This window comes from Lepidochelys kempii, chromosome 6 (assembly GCF_965140265.1).
Source record: "Lepidochelys kempii isolate rLepKem1 chromosome 6, rLepKem1.hap2, whole genome shotgun sequence".
Classification (NCBI taxonomy): Eukaryota; Metazoa; Chordata; order Testudines; family Cheloniidae; genus Lepidochelys; species Lepidochelys kempii.
In genome coordinates this window covers 12,866,131-12,880,116 of record NC_133261.1, presented here as the reverse complement: position 1 = coordinate 12,880,116, position 13,986 = coordinate 12,866,131, and the positions used below count along the sequence as shown (strand labels likewise).

General features: G+C 58.9%; 1 protein-coding gene across 4 annotated transcripts; it reads right to left on the bottom strand.

The window, feature by feature from the left end:
• Positions 1-591: 591 nt before the first annotated feature.
• On the bottom strand, positions 592-12,948 carry ALDH3B1 (aldehyde dehydrogenase 3 family member B1). Of its 4 annotated transcripts, none has more exons than XM_073346718.1 (10): positions 12,914-12,948; positions 10,852-11,014; positions 9,639-9,749; positions 9,299-9,419; positions 8,957-9,042; positions 8,533-8,614; positions 7,754-8,140; positions 7,352-7,518; positions 6,419-6,518; positions 592-5,709 (listed from the first exon to the last, which is right to left on the bottom strand). In XM_073346718.1, exons 2-10 carry the CDS (start codon positions 11,011-11,013, stop codon positions 5,516-5,518), a joined length of 1,410 nt encoding a protein of 469 aa, XP_073202819.1. In that variant the 5' UTR covers position 11,014; positions 12,914-12,948; the 3' UTR covers positions 592-5,515. The 4 variants fall into 4 exon arrangements, with proteins under 4 accessions (XP_073202819.1, XP_073202817.1, XP_073202818.1 ...); XM_073346716.1 differs by lacking the exon at positions 12,914-12,948 and adding an exon at positions 11,803-11,849; XM_073346717.1 differs by lacking the exon at positions 12,914-12,948 and adding an exon at positions 11,657-11,681.
• Positions 12,949-13,986: the final 1,038 nt, after the last annotated feature.

The window sequence follows — 13,986 nt, the reverse complement described above, 5'->3', positions numbered from 1 at the left end:
TGGGCCTGGGTTCCCCTACAGTCCCTGAAGGACTGGCACGATCCAGGCAGTGATCGTGAAGACCGTCTGGGACTGTTCATCCCAGTCACTGAGGGCGCATGTGTTAGCCGACGGCCAAGGATGTTTGGTGAGGTGCCAGCTATGCCCGTTTATACCATCCGTGACTTTAACTGCTAGGACGCACTGTCCCTTTGCAGCGGGCAGCCCGGGCTAGGCTGACGGATGCCCCAAGGTCCTAACCACCCGTGACTTTAACTGCTAGAGCTCAGAGCTCCTTCGCAGCGGGCAGTCAATACTGACTGACAGGTGCCCCAATGGCAGCACTAAGAGCCTCTCCACACCCGTGACTTTAACTGCTAGAGCTCAGAGCTCCTTCGCAGCGGGCAGCCAGGATTGACTGACAGGTGCCCCAAGAGTTTGCCCCGTGGAGGCAGCACAACTCAACGCTAGGCTCTTAGTACTCTCACCTAATGGCCAGGCTTTAGAGCCAAAACGGCTGAGGTTCTTTAATTGTGTTGGCTGCTTTACAGTAAACCAGAGAAAACAAGTCAGGCTTATGCATAAATGGTTACCAAAATTTATTAAGCTAGATTCTAATCATGTGGTTACAAAATTGCTAGTGCCTACTTATTTAAATGTAGAGATGTTACACACACAAACAAGTTACAAAACTGAAGCCACAATCCCAAAGAAAGAAAACAAAGTATAGAGCTCTATTTCAAAATATGTGTACACTAAAGATAGGAGATCAGGTGTGGGTGCTTCTTACCCTCCTTGCATCTCTCGATTCCAGCGGTGCCAAGCCAGGATCGGTCACTTAATTCCGTGGAAAGACGAATAAGGGACAAGGCGTAGGGACCCTCTTAGCTGCAGAAGCCTTGGGAGGCTGTCACTTATCTGACCAGCAGATAGATAGTGAAAAGCACTCAAAAATCATGGTGCTGTAGGTCCCCTACTTATACCTCTGTACTCCTTTATTCTCTTTCTCCTTTCTTATGCCAAATTGAGGCTGGTCTGTCGGGGTGACGCCAGCTTTCACAAGAGAAGTTTACACTTGCAAGGGAGAGAAACAATAAGTTTCGACTACTGGACATTTCTTTTATCAGGGTAAATATTTTCCCACCTAGGATGTTGGTGTGTGTGCATCACGCTATTTAGTTGGGGCTAAGAGCCATGTCTGTCACAGGGCCTCTGCCTGCTGTGAGCTTAATCGTTGTATCTGTTCCCAGAGGCACATTGTAGCAGCACACCTGTGCTTTCACAGCTTCAAAGGCTGTGCTGGAATATATGTTAAGTGCCCTGTTCCTGCTTCCTCCTTGTTTCCAGCAATGCTGGTCTGAGGGGGGGGGCTGGCTGTCTGGCTACAGCATGCCTGGGAGGCTGTGGAGGACTTTGTAGAACCTCGGAAGAGGAGGACCATTGTGACTTGGCTGGAGGGCTAAGCCATGGAGACGAGGCGCTGCAGCTTCTGAGGAGCAAGAGAGGGGCCCCAGAGCAAGACAGCAGGCCAAGGAACAGCAAGAAGAGGGCACCAGGCTGAAAGAGCTGAGCCCCAGAGCAGCCAGCAGGAGGTGCCCCTAGTGGTGACTGGCAAACCCCATAACGGCAGCAGAACTGGACACAGCATTCCAGCAGTAGTTGCACCAGTGCCAAATATACAGGTAAAATCACCTCTCCCCTACTCCAGATTCCCCTGTTTATGCATCCCAGGATCGCATTAGCCCTTTTGGCTGCAGTCTTGCACTGGGAGCTCATGTTCAGCTGATTATCCATCACAACCCCCAAGTCTTTCACAGAGTCACTGCTTCCCAGGATAGAGTTCCCCATCCTGTAGGTGTGGCCAATATTCTTGGTTCCTAGATGTATACATTTATGTTTAGCCATATTCAAATGAATATGGTTTGCTTGAACCCTGTATCAGTGACCTGTAATCTCCAGTATTTACCACTTCCCTAATCTTTGCATCATCTGCAAACTTTATCAGCAATTATTTTGTTTTCTTCCAGGTTGTTGATTAAAATGTTAAATAGCATAGGGCCAAAAACTGAACCCTGGGTGACACCCTCCCCCTCCCCCGAAACACACTTGTTCAATGACAGTTTCCCATTTATAATTACATTTTGAGATATGGCATTTAGCCAGTTTTTAATCCATTTAGTGTGTGACAAGTTAATTTTGTATTATGCTAGTTTTTAATCAAAATGTGATACCAAGTGAAATGCCTTACAGAAGTCTATTACATCAATACTATTACCTTTATCAGCTAAACTTGTAATCCCATAAGAGATATGAGGCGGTTTGACAGGATCTATTTTCCATAATCCCATGTTGATGGGCAGTTATTACATTGTCCTCTTTTTATTCTTTATTAATGGGTTACTATATCAGCTGCTTCATTATCTTGTCCAGGATTAATGTAAGGCTGACAGGCCTATAATTACCCAGGTTATCCAGTTTAATTATTGGCACAACATTAACTTTCTTCCAGTCTTCTGGGACATCCCCAATTTTCTGAGATGTATTGAATATCATTAATGGTCCAGCAGTTCTCTTGGCCAGCTCTTGTAAAACTCTTGGATGGAAGTTATCCAGGCCTGCTGATTTAAAAATGTCTAAGTTTGGTAGCTGCTGTTTAAAATCCTGCTGAGATACTAGTGTAATGAAAAGAGTCATCATATGATACAACTACATCATACAGCTTTTTCCCAAATACAGAACTGAAATATTTATATAACACTTTTGTTTTTTCTGGCATTATTATTGACAATTCTATTTCTAACTAGCAATAGACTGATACCATGTTATGATTCTTTTGTTTTCTAGTACATTTTTAAAATGTATTGTCCTTAACTCTGCTGGCAATGGATTTTTCCTTGAGTCCTCTTGCTTCCCTTATCATTTTTCTACTATTCCTAGCTTCTGATTTCTATCCATTACTATCAAACTGCCTTGTCTTCCATTTCTTATATATATATTTTCTATTACTGACTTCACTTCCCTCTAAGTTAGGTTGGTTTTTTTTGCCAGTGTGGTCTTTCTTCTGGATTGTGACTTCTTTGGATATCTAATGAAATGTTTTTAAACAATTCCTAAATCTCATTCAGAATGGTTTTTAAGGGGGGACAAGGACTGGGATGTGGTTGTGGCTAGACAAGGCAGGATGGGTGAGGCAATGGGGGTTGTCAGCCTGGGTGGAGGGGGATGGGTGCATAGGCACGGACTCTGTGGGTGCTCCAGGGCTGGAGCACCCACAGGGAAAAATTAGTGGGTGCTCTGCAGGCACTGGCAGCCAAGAGCCCCTCCCCGCCCCCCCCCATCCTCCGAGTGTGCCGCATCCCTGCTCCTCCGCCTATTTCCCAGCGCTTGCTGCCACCAAACAGTTGTTTGGCAGCATAGCAAGCTCCGGGAGGGAGCAGAGAGGAGCAGGAACGTGGCATGCTCAGGGGAGGAGGTGGGACTGAGCCGGGGATTTCAGGAAGGAGTCGGAATAGGGGCAGGGAGGGGGCGAGGATTTTGGGGAAGGGGTTGGAATGGGGTCGAGGCAGGGGCGGCAGGGCAGGGCTGGGGGCAGAGGGGCGTCGAGCACCCACTGGTGCGAGCAGGAATTGGCACCTATGGATGGGTGAGGTGATGGGAGCTTTTTTTAGCTAGGCAGCGGGATGGGTGAGGCACTTTGTGTCCTCATCTATGGAGCACGGTCATGGCCCCACTGGACACTACCACTGTGCATGAGGACACGTGCCCATCTGAAGTGGAATACCCTGGCCCAGCGGCTGTAGGAGCAGTTCCTGGCGGGTCAGTCCCTCTTCTTCTCGCTGGGCCAATTCCACAGGTGAGCTGAAAAGGAAACTGGAACAACACAAACTCCTTCATGTGCACTAAAACGGGAGGGGGTCTCCTAAGCAGCCTTTGAACCTGGGCCCCTCAGCCCCAGCTATGAGAACAAAGGCTGTGCGGGTCAACCACAGCAGAGGGGACCCAGCCTTGGCCCGTGGGATTCGCTGTTTGCCAGGGCTCATGGGCGTGGGTTTTGTTTCGGGCCCAAGGAGGTATGTGTGGCCGAGGGGCTACGTCTGCGCGTACGCAGACAGCGATGTGGCACAGTCAGTCTGCGCTGCAGGGCTCAGCCACCCAGTCTGTCCCCCTGGGCACCCGGGGGCTACTCCCAGCTCTGCCATGAGGAACCTTGGTTTGCAGCTGGCCCTGCTAAGGAATTTCACACTCCCACTGCCCAGAGAGCCCACAGCCAGCTCTCAGGGGCTTCGCCCTCGAGTGCCTGGCCCCAGAGGCACTGAGCTGTGGCCATGGGGAAGAACAGAAGAGCTGCCTTGGGCCACTTGAAAATTAATGCACACTTTAAATTTAGCCCACTGGGGCCACCCATAGCCCCCTCTTATCCCAGCCTTGGGCTCCCCCTACAGCTCTTCCAATAGCCCTCAATCCTGACCCTCAGCTCCCTGCTGGCCCATCCCTAGGCTCCTCCTACCCCCAGCTATGCCAGTGCCCTCAATGCTGACCCACAGACCTCTGCTGCACCAGCCCTGCCTGCTAGTGCCCCTCAATCCCAACTCGCAAGGCTCCCCCCGCTCCCCCATGCTAGCTGTTGCTCCCTGTCTTTCTTTCTCCCACAAGCTGCTCCTTGGCAGCAGGGAGAAGACCAGGGGGTGACGCTGGCCCTGCTGGCTGCTGTGCCTAGTCCCCTCTCTGGTGCCCTCACCCCAGCCCCGCCTATGCTGCCCGCCAAGCCAGAGCCAGGGAGGGCGAAGGACCTGCAGGACCAGGCAGGCGAGTTCAACGCTGAGTCTTTACTAAACCAAAATCTACACAGGGCGAAGCACAGAGCAGGGGGCAAAGGCAGCGATGGGCAGAGAGCACAGAGCATGATGGGAGAACGAGGATAGGCCAGCACAGCGGGCATGTCTGAGGCAGGAGTGATTCCCTGAGAGCAGGCTGGGTTGCTAGCTGCCCTTGCTGCCCCTGTGGCCCTCGTCCCCCTTGGAGCAGGGTCCTTCGGCTCCGGGACACCTACCCTCCCCAAACATGCACTGAGAGGATGGCACTGCCCTTCCTGGGCAACACAGCAGCAGCCTGGGGGGGCACCAGTGTGGGAGGGCACCACTTGGATTACAGGGCCTACATGGTGGGGCAGACACCTGGCCTGGAGGGGTCATTCCTAGGCAGCCCCCTTGGCATTTCCCCCCTCCCAGCATCTGTCTCCATGGGGGCAGTGGGGTAGGGGCAGCTCGGAGACACAGGGGAAGCTCTCTCCCTACTACCCAAGCAGCTGGAGATGGGGAAGCAAGAGGCTGGGCTAGGAGGGGCAGGAGCTCCCAGAGATGGGATGGAGGAAGCTGTGCCCCTCTCCCCAGGAAGATGAAGGAGTCAGACGAAGACTATTTAGCCCCTTTGGAGGGGCCCTCCTAAGGTCAGCCAGGCCTTCTCCCCCCATGGCAGTCAGGCAGCCTGTGGGTTGTACGGTGTTGGGCGGCTGGGCTGGGTGGGCCCGACACTCCCGTCACAGCAGGGCGCAGGTACCCTTGCGCTTGATCTCGGAGGCAGAAGATAGCAGCCCCATTTTGCGCTCGCTGTAGGGTGGGTAGCGCAGGGAGTTCATGGTCTCCAGGCCCATGCTGCGCAGGAGGCAGGCGCGGTGGTGAGAGAAGGTGTCAAAGCTGAACTTGCCGTGGTACGAGCCCAGCCCACTGTTCCCTAGAAATAGAGCAGAGCTCGGACATGGGCACATGCCAGGGCCCAGCCGCGCTCACCCTCACAGTACGATCCCAGCCCACTGGGCCCTGCCCACAGTATGATCCCTGCCCACTGGGCCCTGCCTACGCAGCGTGGCTCAGTCATGGGGCCCAGCCACACACATCCCCCCCCCCACGGTACGGTCACGGGGCCCAGCCACACACACACACACACCCCCACGGTATGATCCCTGACCACGGAGCCCTGCCCACACAGCGTGGCTCAGTCACGGGGCTGAGCCCCCACCACACACACAGTATGATCCCAGCCCACAAGGCCCTGCCCATACAGCGCAGCTCAGCCATGGCATAGCTGCAGGCCCTGGTCACATCGGAGGAGATGCAGCCAAGCAGCGTGTCCGTGGGCCGCTCTGTGCAGTCCCAGTGCCCCAGCCAAGGCCCAGTGTATGCACCATGCCCTGGGCAGAGACGCTGGGCCCTGCTCCCAGCCCGGATATCTGGAGGCAGCTGGGTCAGCAGTGGGAGGCTGCACGGCTCCGGGCTGTGATGGCTGGAGCTGATTAGAGCCAGGCCCCGACGTGCCACAGCCTGTTCCAGGAGCCCCATGGCAGACAGGCCCCTTCCCCAGGCTGTGCATCTAGCAGCCCCCCAGAGGCTCGGCCCCAGGCTGGGGGGCAGGGAACAGGGGCAGGCTGGGGGCCCAGACGTACCAATCCCACCAAAGGGCAGTGAGAGCAGCGTCATTTGCATTATGGGGTCGTTGGCACCAAAACCACCGCTGCTCGTCCGCTCCAGCACCCGGTGCACCAGCTGGGGGGAAGCAGAGATGGGGAGTGAGGGAGCCCCATTCCTGCCTGATACTGGGGCAGCTGGGGGTGGGTGCCACCCCATCAGCTGGCCAGGAGCCCCTCCCACACAGCTGCTTCCCTCTGGGAAGGGCGACCAGGCCCGGGGCAGGGTCTGGGACACTGGGGCCGTCTCTCCAATTCCTACCCAGCCCAGCCATGTTCTCCAGCCCGTCCTCTCCTGCCCCCTTGCCCTCGCCATGCGGTTACATCACTGCCCAGGCAGGTGCAGTTCAGCCCTCGCCTTGTAACAGCCACACTCCTCCCCACTTCTCCCACCAGGGTGGTGCCCCACGTGTTCTCCCAGGACAGTCAGACCGTCCGACACAGAAGCAAGGGGGCTACAGGTACCAGGGCAGCCTCTGCCACCCACCAGCCAGTGCCACGCACTGTGCTCATGATGCCCAGAGGGTGACTCTGCGGCTGGGGCCTTGTGCGGACCCCTGAAGGGCCCCAGTTGTGTCCTCACGGCTGACAGAGACCTGGGCTGGTTTCATGTCAGTCGTACAGTCTCACAGTACCACCCCCATCTGGACGCTTTCACTCCGCTTCACAGCGATTCAGCTTTGGCCTATTCCCAATCTACTGGAGCTAAGTCCAGTGCATCTGCTCCTGAACCCAGCCAAGAGTGTCCACATGGGGGGCGGCTGACCTGGGGTGCAAAGCAGAGCCATTTTCCTGTGGAGACTGGCCCCAGGGTCGGGGCGGGGGGTTGCACTGGCCCAGCAGTAAATGGGTGAAAGGCCGGTTCCAGCATGAGTCCTCAGGCAGAACTAACCCTAGATCCCTGCCCCGCACCTTGCTGTCAGCGGCGAAGACGTACACGACCAGCGGCCGCTCCCGGCTGTTGATGAAGGCGATGGCTTCGTCCACGTTGGGCACAGTGACGATGGGCAGGACAGGCCCGAAGATCTCCTCCTGCATGGCAGGCTCTGATGGCTGCACGTCCACCAGCACCGTGGGGGCTGTGGGGAGGGGGCATCACTCACTGCACAGGGGCACATGGCAGCCCTCATCTGCCATGGGTCTGCCCTCATCCAGCCCTGCCCTGGCACCGGAGCTCCCCACAGGCCCTGCCCTGCCACCAGAGCTCCCAGCACTCATTTCTCCACCATCAGGGCTCCCCTGGATCCGCAGGCCAGAACCCAGCTCCCTGGCAATAGGTCCCCCAGAGCCCCGTACCCTGGCCAGGGCCCTCACCGATGTAGCGCTCCTTCTCGTCCGTCTGCCCCCCGATGGCCACGCGCCCGCTGCCCAGCAGGGCCCGGATGCGCTGGAACTGCTTGTCACTGATGATGCGGGCGAAGTCGGGCGACTCCCGGGGGTCGGGGCCGAAGAACTGGGTGATGGCGTGGCGCAGGGCGGGCAGCAGCTTCTCCTGCGTCTCCGCACTGCACAGCACGTAGTCGGGCGCGACGCAGGTCTGCCCCGCGTTGAAGCAGCGCCCCCAGACCAGCCGGTTGGCCACATTCTGCATGTCGCTCTCGTCAGCCACGTAGCAGGGGTTCTTGCCCCCCAGCTCCAGCGTCAACGGCGTCAGGTGCGTGGCCGCAGCTGCCATCACGATCTTGCCCACTTGGGGGTTGCCTGTGGGGGTTGGGGAGACGCGTCAGGGCACAGACCTGCCACTCTTCCACCCGAGGATGCAGGCAGCCTCGGCCTCTCCCAGGAGGAGGAAGGACCCTGCATCTGGCTGGGAGCTCCAGTCACTCCCAGGCCCAGTCTTCAGGGGCCTCAGGGCTCGCAGAGTCACTCAGCTGGGATCCCAGCCCTGGAGAGCCTCCTCTTGGCCCAGTCAGGAGAACCCCGAGGGGCCCAGAGCCACTGGCCAGGCCCCAAGTGTGGGCCCTGGCAATGGGCTCTGGGGGGAGCTCCCTGGGAGAGGGTAGGCAGAGGACGTGTGTAGGGGGGGCTGGACAGTGCCCTCTGGTGTGGAAGGGGAGGGAACCATGGGAAGGGCTGGGCCACTCAGGACATACCAGTGAAGAAGATGTAGTCAAACTTGTTCTCCAGCAGCTGGGTGGTCTCCACGGGGCCCCCAGTCACCACAGCAAAGCAGTCCTGCAATCGGAGAGGGGAGGGTATTTGGGGTGATCCTCATCCTGCCTCCTTTACTCTGCCCCACTCCTGCCCATTACTGTACTGTTTCCCCTCTCTGCTCCCTGTGGCCCTGTCCCCGTCACTCTGGCTACCAGCACTGATGGGGCATTGGGGGGGAAGGGGGGCACTGGGGAGCAGCTCAGTGGGTGCGGGGATGCAGTGGTCGAGGTATTGGGGAGCACAGAGGATAGCTGGGTGTGGGAGGCTGGGGCAGGGGACTGGGCACGGTGCTAGGCATGAAGAAGTGGCTCAGCGCCTGGGGAACAAATGGGCATGGTGCCAGGGGAGGGGGCAGCTCCTTACCTTGTCCAGGTAACTGGGCAGCACCTCAGCCACGAGCTTCTCAGCGCTGCTGCTGATTTCGGAGGGTTTGATGATGACACAGTTCCCTGGTGGGGCAGGGGGGACGTCACTAAGCAGCACAGACACCTCCCCTCCCCAGGGCCTTGCCGCAGCACCCCGACCCACCACTGGGGAGCACTGCAAGGATATGCCCCCCAAGAAAACACCAGGAGCCTCATTTGGTGCTGGGGCAAGGCTCTGGGTCAGGAGCCCTGCCTTGGAGCACTTGGGCACCATGCTGGGGGTGGGCCCTCTTTGCCTGGGGCAGGTTCCAGGCTTTGGAGTTTTAGGTCCCTGACTCACCAGCAGCGATGGCCCCAACCAGGGGCACCAGGATGAGGTGCAAGGGGTAGTTCCAGGGCCCGATGATCAGCACCACGCCGTGGGGCTCCTTCCGGATGAAGGCCGTGTCGAGCTGAGTAACCTGCAGGGGAGGCCTCGGCATCAGGACCTGGGCAGAACAGGTCCCAGGTCCAGGGGGGGACTGAACTCGCCCATGGGGATAGGAGTCCTAGCACGGTCATGGGGGCACGTCCCAGTTCAGCCCTGGATGCTTGTTCCCACCCGCTGCAGGCCTCGACCTGTGGGTGTGTTTCCTCCCCTATCCCCGCAGCTCAGCCCCGGGGGCGCATCTCCCCATTACCAGATTCTTCACCACAAACTCGTCCTTCATCCAGCTGGACAGGTTGTTGAGCGCGTAGTTGACCTCGTTCTTGACCAGCATGACCTCAGAGAGCTCCGCTTCCAAGCGGGGCTGGGGGCATACAGCAGCGTTATCTTCAACCCCTACCCATCAGGGACCCCCCCACCAGATACACAGCTCTGCCCATCCACCACTACTGACCCTGGGGGCGGTGTGGGGCAGGGATAGGACCAGCTGGGGGAAGCTCACGGGGTTGGGGGCAGATGCAGTGCCATCTCCCCTGGCAAAAGGACCCCTCATGGGTCAGTGCGGTCCCTGGGCCAGTGGTGCCTGGACTCTGCGCCAACACCAGACTCTCACACAGCCACCTGGGCGCATGAGGCCTTCTGCCAGCTCCGGGCAGCCAGGAGATGCTGACCCATGCCGGTAGGCGATCCCTGGCCTCAGATCTTCTTGCCTTTGTCACCTCCCAGCTGGCCCCAAGCAACGCGACAGGCCTCGGCACAGAGCCGTCCCGCCCGCAGGAAATGCCAGCTGGGGCAAGTCACCGTAGCACATCTCCTCAGCACCACAGGAGCCCTCACCCCATAATCTCGCCCTGCACTGGCGCCCCATGGACAAGAGAGACCAGGGCTGGGTCAGGCGCGTCTCAGCACTCCATGGCCTGGGCCCGGCGTATCTAACAGAGCCTAAAGCCCAGGGAGGGGGACCGGCGTTGACAGCTCCACTCCTTGGGCCAGGGGGACTCTCTGCCACCAGGCAAAGCTGGTCTGTGCAGGAGACAGAGCCTCCTCCGGGGCCAGTCACAGCCCAGGGAACGAACTGTCCTGGGAACTACGGTTCATCCCAGCCTTCCCCTCCAAGGGCCAGGTGCTGCTCCCAGTGGCCTTCACTGACAGAACCCAGAGCAGCAAGGACATTTAACTAGACCCTACCAAAACACCCCCACCTGCACACACACAGTCCTGCCCCCAGGGGAGAAGAGAGGGGACCACATGCTGCAGTCACCTCGCGTAATGCACAACCCACAGCCCTCGGCTCCTGCGGGTAGGAGGGTGGGCCAGAAACCTGGGCAGATGAGTCCCCAGTGCACCCCCTGCTAACTGCGCTGTGGGGGATCCCCAGGGAGATCCCCATTCCCCCTCCAACCCTTCCCTACAGGGAGACCTGCCCCCCACTTGCCCTGCGCTGGGCTTAGCCCCACCCGGCTCACCTTGCGCATGTCCGAGGCCATGGCATCCAGGATAGGCTGCTTCTTGTCATCCAGGAAGCGGCCCAGCGCCTCCAGCTGGGAGACCCGGTGCTCAGCGGTGCGCGTCTTCCCCGTGAGCCACGCAGCGCGCAGGCTGCTCACCAAACCCACATAGGGGTTCATGCTGGTTGGGAGGGGGTAGGTCAGCCTGTCCTGGGAAGACCCAGAGTCCCCCCCCCATCCCCAACTCTCATCCACACAGCCGCTGACCCCCACCCACCTTCACGGCCACTGATCCTTCCCTCTGCCCATTCCCACGGCATCTGAGCCTCTAACTCCCCTCCCTCTGCACCCGCTACATATCCCCATACTCTCTGATCCCCTAATCCCCACTCCCTGTCCATCCCCAAGGCCTCTGATCCCCTAACCCCTCTCCCCCCGCTGCCCCTGCGCATCCCCACAGCCTCTGAGCCCCTAACCCCCTCCCTCTGCATCCCCTGTCCATCCCCACAGCCTCTGAGCCCCTAGCCCCGCTCCCCCTGCAGTCCCTGCCCATCCCCACGGCCTCTGAGCCTCTGACCATGCCCATCCCCACAGTCCCCAACCCTGACCCCTGTGGGGGGGGGCACAGGCAGTGGGGGGGGTCTGCCCCCTTCGGGGGGGTGCAAATGGGGAGTGGAGTGGTCCAGCCCCAGAGGGGCCCAAAGGCTGGGAATTTTAGTGAAATCAGGGACGCGGGGGGTGGGGGGTGGCAGCCACAACTTGGACACAATCCCACAACCCTCTTCTGCCCCCTACCGCCCCATGAAGCAAGCCCCGGCCTCACCGCCTGATCACCCTGCCCCCGCAGCAGGCCCCGCCCCCAGCACCTGTTCATCTCACCCCCGCAGCAGGCCCCGCCCCCAGCACCTGTTCACCTCGCCCCTGCAACAGGCCCCGCCCCCGGTTCCGGATCCCCCCCGTACCACGTACCTATCGCGGCTGTTGGGATTGGCACAGCCCCGCCCCCTTCCCGCCATGCTGATGACGATTGGGCACCGGCCCTCCGGCGGAGGAAGGTGATTGGCTGGGCTGGGGCGGGGCTGAACCAGGGGTGGGATCTTGTGGCCCTTCACGCGCTGTGATTTCCTGCCGGCTGACGCGGCCACGGCTCCGCCCCCCGCCTCCTGGGGCAGGGCAGAGACCTAGAGCCGTGAGCGCTGGCGGGGGCTGGGAGCCAGGACTCCTGGGTTCTTTCCCTGCTCTGGGAGGGGGGTGGGGGTAAGAGCAGGGGACAGGCAGGTCTGCTGGGTTAGAGCGGGGGGCTGGGAGCCAGGACTCCTGGGTTCTTTCCCTGCTCTGGGAGGGGAGTGGGGGTCAGAGCAGGGGACAGGCAGGTCTGCTGGGTTAGAGCGGGGGGCTGGGAGCCAGGACTCCTGGGTTCCATCCCTGCTCTGGGAGGGGGGTGGGGGTAAGAGCAGGGGATAGGCAGGTCTGCTGGGTTAGAGCGGGGGCCTGGGAGCCAGGACTCCTGGGTTGTAGCCTCACTTGGGGAGTGGGGTCTAGTGGTTAGACTGGTGACAGGGACTGGGGGCTAGGGCTCTGGTGTCCTTTCCTGGCTTGGGGAGGGCAGTGGGGTCTAGTGGTTAGAGGCTGGGGGCAGCTGAGAGCCAGGACTCCTGGGTTCTATCCCAGCTCTGTCCTGCAGTTGTTCAGAGCACAGATTTATCCTCCCATCAGTGTCCCGCACAGGTGTGACCCTACTGGCCTGTGGCTCCCTGCTGTCAGTGTGAGGATGGGCTTGCCTGGCCTGTGCTGGGTGTTGGTTTGGTTGGGAGGAGACTCTGCTATTGGGTGCTCTCCCCAGTAAGATGCTCGGAGGGGCAGGGACTGGTGGCTTAGCGCAAGAGCCCAGCGCTGCCACTGCCCTCCTAGGCCCTAACCCTGCTTCAGTCAGCAGGGCTTGGCCTGGGCCCCCTTTGTGTGGTGGTGGGGGGGTCTGGCTGCCCCAAGTCTTAAACCTGCTAGCCCACCCACTGGGCTCTGCACCCCACAGCTGAGGTGACCCACAGAGCTTGGTGTCTCTCGGCACTCAGCCCCTCACCCAGCAGCTTTGGAGTCCGTCTTGCCTGTGGGCGCCTTCCCTGGGGTGTCTCTGTTTGTGTCCATGTTGTGACCCTGGAAGGTGTTGGTGGCTTTCAACAAACGTGTCTTTGATCTATAGAAAGTCAAAGAACTGGTTAAAGTCAATGGCTGTGCTAAGCACCTGTCATTCAGGCCAAAGGAATGGAGCCATTAAATGTCCCTTTGTGTAGTGGTAGCTGGAAACACCAGGAAGCCACTGTCCAAGGCAATGAACCTCATGGCAAAGCTAATCACAAGCTAAGGAGCTTTCCTGGGATTGATTGCAAATGTGGGGGGTGGGCAAAGGGGGGATACTGATTTGTTGTGTGTGAAAAAGCAGCCAGGCTGCAAGAGATGCAGCAGAGAGTGGGGCCCTGGAGGAAGCAGAGACTGGGCTGCCTTTGGGCAGGGAGCTCTCTGGAGGGGCAGCCTTGGATTTCTGAGCAAGGGACCTGCCTCCTGTTTCTTTGCTGGGCACAGGGGACCGGACTCTGGCTGCATTCTTTGGGCAGAAATGGGATTGCACCAAAGAACAGCCCTGACACGTAGCCCCCATTTCTGCTTCTAATGGAAACAGCCTGGCAAGGCCTGAATGAACCGCTGGGGCTAGGGTGACCAGATGTCCCGTTTTTAAAGGGACAGTCCCATTCTGGAGACTTTTTTTTATATAGGTGCCTATTACCCCCCACCCCCCGTCCCAGTTTTTCACAGTTGCTATCTGGTTACCCTAGCTGGGGCCAAAGGGACGATAATGTTTTCAGCTGCAAAGGGAAATGCCCCACAAATGCTGCACCTGGCGTGTGTGTGTGTGGGGTGGGGCGGGGTGGGTGCCCTGCTGGAGCTGAGGATGTGAAGGATTTACTGTGGATGGACTGAGGAAAGCCCCCGCGATGGGTACAGCAACCAGGCAGAGCTAAGGGTGGCCATGCGTGCTGTGAGTTCCCTTAACCAAGAGACCCTGATGCAGCCCACCTGGACAGGTGGGGACTCTCTCTGTCCCAGGGGCTGGAGCAATGGGGTTATCTCCAGGAGGAGAAATGGGTTCCTTGCATG

Bases quoted from the DNA above. Each gene is read 5' to 3' on its own strand.
- ALDH3B1 (XM_073346716.1), bottom strand. From the start codon at position 11,849: ATGGCGGGAAGGGGGCGGGGCTGTGCCAATCCCAACAGCCGCGATAG. The intron at 7,519-7,753 runs GTGAGGGCCCTG...CCCTCCCCACAG, and splicing joins CGAGAAGGAGCGCTACATCG to CCCCCACGGTGCTGGTGGAC. The intron at 5,710-6,418 runs GTACGTCTGGGC...CTCTATTTCTAG, and splicing joins ACTGCCCTTTGGTGGGATTG to GGAACAGTGGGCTGGGCTCG.